Below are 4,709 nucleotides of genomic sequence, written 5' to 3'. Positions count from 1 at the left end.
GGAATCTTCTAACAAGGATTCAAAGTCTCCTAAAAGGGAATCATATGTTCTAATTGTATGTAATTGCCTCTTACCACAAGGAATGTGGAAGAAGTTGGGTCTGACTTTTGGGCAAAAAGTGGAAGTGTATTTTCATGTTCCTGGAAATTCTTGTCAATTGATTGCAATATTCAAGGCATTTATAGATTGAATATCAAAAAACTTTAGTAATAAAAATTGTAGAGTTTGGAGTCTATTTTTTGAATATGTAATTTATTTGTATATCCATGTGACATAATTTTTTTGGGTATGAATGTTTAAAAATCACTTTTTCAAAATGATTGTTTCAGGACCATACCACACTCATGTACGGACACCATAATTTAACACTAAAAAATAATATTTTAGAAATCCTTTTAAAAATATAATTGTATTAAAAGAACCAAAAAAAATACAATAGTAGTGGTGCAATCTCTCAGTTCAACTTATCCAGGACTCAGATAGTATTGCCTAGACTTAAAATGTCAAATAAAACTCACATGTATCTTATCCAAGACTTAGATAATATTGCCTGGACTTAAAATGTTAAATAAAACTCACATGTTTGGCCTATACAGTTGTTGTTCATTCAAATGGGGCGACTAAATCTTTGGAGATTATTACAAAGATTTTTTTCTATACGTAGGCACTTGTTTCAGAAAACTCCATTTATAAAGTTCATTCAGCGACCTCTCCATGCCGAGAGTGCAATTAAAGGTGTTCTTTTCCACTTTATAGTGATGGCATCTCCGTCGGCCTCCAGAGTATAATGTTTTCTTGAGGCACAGTCTGCTAATAACAGTTGAGCCTGGTACATACCTTTAAAGCTGAAGCCGATTTCCCTGAACCCTGCATGTTTGAAAAAACACCTCCACACATCAGTTCTAACATGCCTAACAAACCGCTCCTTCCCCTCATACACTATCATATTCCTTAACTGACTTGCAGTGATCAATTCTTCATGCTTCACCCGCATTATATCATTTCTGTCTGCCATGGTAACATCCAACAGATCGAAATACGCAATGTAATGGGAAAGCACATTGCGGAATCTATTGACAAAAGATGGAGAATTATGCTGGGCTTCCACTTCTACATTCACCAATATTCTTGGTCTCATTTTCTTTATAACACTAACTAGATTTTCCAAAAGGACGGGGTCGTACAAGAGACTTCTGAGAACAACAGGAGCATAAACTGCCAACGCCTCACCTGATTGCACAGAGAACAAACCTTGTTTAATTTCCTCGATGCGTCCGATCTCCACCATCTTGTATGAGAATGGAATTGCAAAAGATTTAGCCAGCTCATGAAGTCTTATTCCTGTTTTCCAAAGCTCTTCGCCGTCCGTCCCAACTACTGTAATCTTGAGAAGCTTGAGCCTTGGCAAAGAAGAGGAAATGGATGTGTGTGTGAGATGCTCCATCAATATTGCCCAGTGTGATCCAGTTCGCATCCCGAGATCAATCACATGAATTTTCTCTACCTTCCCAACGACGTCTATGATCGCCTGCACAGCCGTGAACTGGAACATATTTACAAAGGGCAGAACAATATTATAGTATGCAAGTCGACTAATAAACTCTTGTTTGTCAAATTCATGAACATCAATATTGAAGGTAAAATCTGGGACTGATTTAGGCGCTGCCCTGTTTAGCACTGTGAGAGTCTGCCGTTCGATTCTCTTCTGCAGTGCAGCGGAGACATAATAGCCGAGCCTCTGTGTGGCATTCCCCATCTGACATGACATTTTCTGGCATTTGCTCAACACTTAGTAGCCTCATCATATTTCCTCTCGCCTATCATTCCTCCAGACAGTAGCAGAAGTTGAACCAATTCCTCTTCTTTCTCATTTACAGCCATGGAATTCCCTTGGTCAAAATGTTCGTCCAACCGCCCGAAAATTTCATAGTGATTTATCAGTTCGTCGTCGAAGGGAAATATTTCATGTGCTGGGAGATCAAAGGTGTCTTCCATAGTCAGATACTCAGTAGCTTCTAACTCACAGGGGAACGACATGAGCGTCGATGAAAGTGACGTGGACAGAGGAGCAATTCCATTGTTAAGTAAACTCATATTATGTCTATCTCCTTCCAATTGGCTTTCATGATCTGCTTCTCTTGCACAAGGAAAACTTTCATGGTAAGACAGACCAAATATGTCGTCCATGGACACGAACAGATGTGGGTCGAGCTCACTATCTGGAATCCGATATGGAAAGAGAAATAATGCTAATTTTTTGTTTGGTTTAAATTGGCTCTTTCAATATCTACTCCAGTAATGGGAAGAGTATTTTACAAAGTGGACATATTTCACATAAGCTGCAGGAATACAGAGCACAACGTTAATGTCGTCTAGGCAAACACAGCGACATATGGGCGATATTTCACATAACATGCAGGAAATAGTCTACAATGTTAATCTCGTCATCACGTCAAATACGATGACATACAGGAAACACTCTACAACGTTAATCTCGTCATCACGTCAAATACGTTGACATACATGCATGTTCGGCATATACCCAATACACCGAGATACATACAAAACTCAGCATTTACAGTGAATCGGCGGATATAATTTTAAGAAACAATTACTAAATTATTAGTCCCTGCCGCCCATAGGTGGGGACAAATGTTTTCACGTAACCTTAGCATTAAATCATGCCTGGGGAGTCGGGTAACTGATAAAACAATCCTATCAAATTTGGCATTCTTTGTCCATTTTGATTTACCATCATTTTTCCTTTGAATTTTCTAGCATTTTCATTGGAGGGGTGCATTTTTGGCGGAAGTCTTTTATTTTTAGCTGGCATTAAATTAGCAGAAAATAGGGTGGGTGTTCATGGCAGCATGCAACATTTAAATCATGAACGCTCCACATATCTGCATGCACCTGTGACTAAGCAACGACTCTGAGAGGTGGATGGCATCAATGGCCAGATGTCATAATTTATTGCCATTGCATGTTATTTGTAGTTCTAATCAATCAATGATGTTACAAAGAGATTGCAAGCCATCTGTCTCCAAATTTGAGATATGTTTCTTTGTGGGTTTTCATATTTCTTATCTACTTCAGGCTAGAATTTTGCTTGTTATTTACTTGGCACTCACTCTCTTTCCACCTTTCACCATAACCGTTATGTGCTCTCGGATTACACTTCTGTGCAGATTTTAGAAGCTGCGATAACTTTCTTCAGAGCGTGGGTTCCATCGTTTTACACTGTACAGGTTTTTTCATCCCAACTTTTTTCAAAGCATGACAATCTTTTGTACATAAGAGCTTTATCTGTACATCATTTTTTGAAAGCTGAATCTTGGTCAATGCAGGGTATTTAAAACATTTCTTTGAATAGAGAGTTTTGTCTTACGCTTGAACAGAATTTACAACATTTCTTCGAATATAGAATTTTGTCTGTATGCATTTATGAATTTTCAAAACAAATCACGATTTGGTCAAGTTGTGGATTTGAAGTATTAGAATTTAAAACGTAAATCAAACAAAAGTGTTTTTATTTCGCTCATTTTTTGTTAGGGCAAAATGTTTTAATTTTCGAATACATAACTTGATTGTTAGATTCATCTCATATATTACCTAACAAGCTTTCCTCTACTTTATAATTGACTCACACTGCTTTCTTCTTATATTGGTAAAGTTTTATTTGCTCCACTAGAAAGAGATGTGATCAATTTTAGTGCTCCCTATATAAAAATAGTTTCATGTTATAGATAGTTTGTCCTATGCTTTAATTTTTACAAATCCCTGACATGCAAATCTTGTGGACTACAGATAAAGGATAGTACTAATTTTGATTGAGCGAAGGCTATGAAGGAGCTTTATGTGCCAGGCCTTAGGGATTGTGTTATAAAAAACATCCTACACAACTAGTTTAGAATCCATCTGGTGTTGATGCAAGCTTGCCTATACACGATGGTACACCAATAGTTACTGTAGAATTAGAAACTTGGAGTTAACCTTCATTGTCCTCTATCGCCCTTCTCTTCTTTGGCTCAAATATTTCAGGTAATAGATCGAAGAGAATCTATCACTACAGGTAGGGTCACATCGCTGGTTTTAAGGATGGAGGAAAAATGTCACATTTCAGGTTGCCAATATTAAACATAATTGTTTGACTAAAAAGTCTAGAAATGTTAGAAATGACATGAAGACCAAAAATGGCATTGAAAGATCAGAAGTTTGTACAATTTAATCTATTTCTATAATGGTTGGGAGCCTATTCAGCTCTAGACAATTTGTCATGGGATAATTATTGACTTGGTTATTCAGTATTGGCACTAGCCATATGGCAAGATGGGTTTAGGTTTTTTCCATTCGAAGTGTCTGCAACAATGTTATTACTGATCTCCTCAGGTTCTGCCACATTTGTCTTTTCATACCCATTTGTGTTGGAAATGCTAGTGTTGCTATTAAAATAAAGGGAAAAAAAAACCTCCCGCTCTTGTCCTATGCACATTGACTCAAACCCATCCAGTGTTCCTCATGTCTGCAGCTATGCCATTAACGGTGATCAGCAATGCATCACATCTTGTCGGAGGCGATTTAATATTTCCACATGTATCATATTCAGAGGGTTGCTCTATGTCCTGACTAGTGTGTTTCAGAAAAAATTGTAACTTTGAACAAAAAGTGTTGCCTAAAATTGTTGTCATACAAAGATGACGTGATGGACT

General features: G+C 37.4%; 1 protein-coding gene across 1 annotated transcript; it reads right to left on the bottom strand.

Moving 5' to 3' along the window:
* Window positions 1-700: 700 nt before the first annotated feature.
* Window positions 701-1,756, bottom strand: LOC149561534 (GRAS family protein RAM1-like). The gene has a single exon (XM_089827860.1). The coding sequence runs from the start codon at window positions 1,754-1,756 to the stop codon at window positions 701-703; it is 1,056 nt and encodes a 351-aa protein (XP_089683986.1).
* Between the last annotated feature and the right edge of the window lie 2,953 nt (window positions 1,757-4,709).

The sequence above is a fragment of the Cupressus sempervirens genome, chromosome 4 (assembly GCF_028749045.1).
Source record: "Cupressus sempervirens isolate cs-2001-9-10 chromosome 4, ASM2874904v1, whole genome shotgun sequence".
Taxonomy (NCBI): domain Eukaryota; kingdom Viridiplantae; phylum Streptophyta; class Pinopsida; order Cupressales; family Cupressaceae; genus Cupressus; species Cupressus sempervirens.
This window is presented reverse-complemented; position numbering and strand designations above follow the sequence as displayed.

What these genes read in the sequence shown, in the direction of transcription:
- LOC149561534 (XM_089827860.1), bottom strand. Translation starts at nt 1,756, where the DNA reads ATGGGGAATGCCACACAGAGGCTCGGCTATTATGTCTCCGCTGCACTG.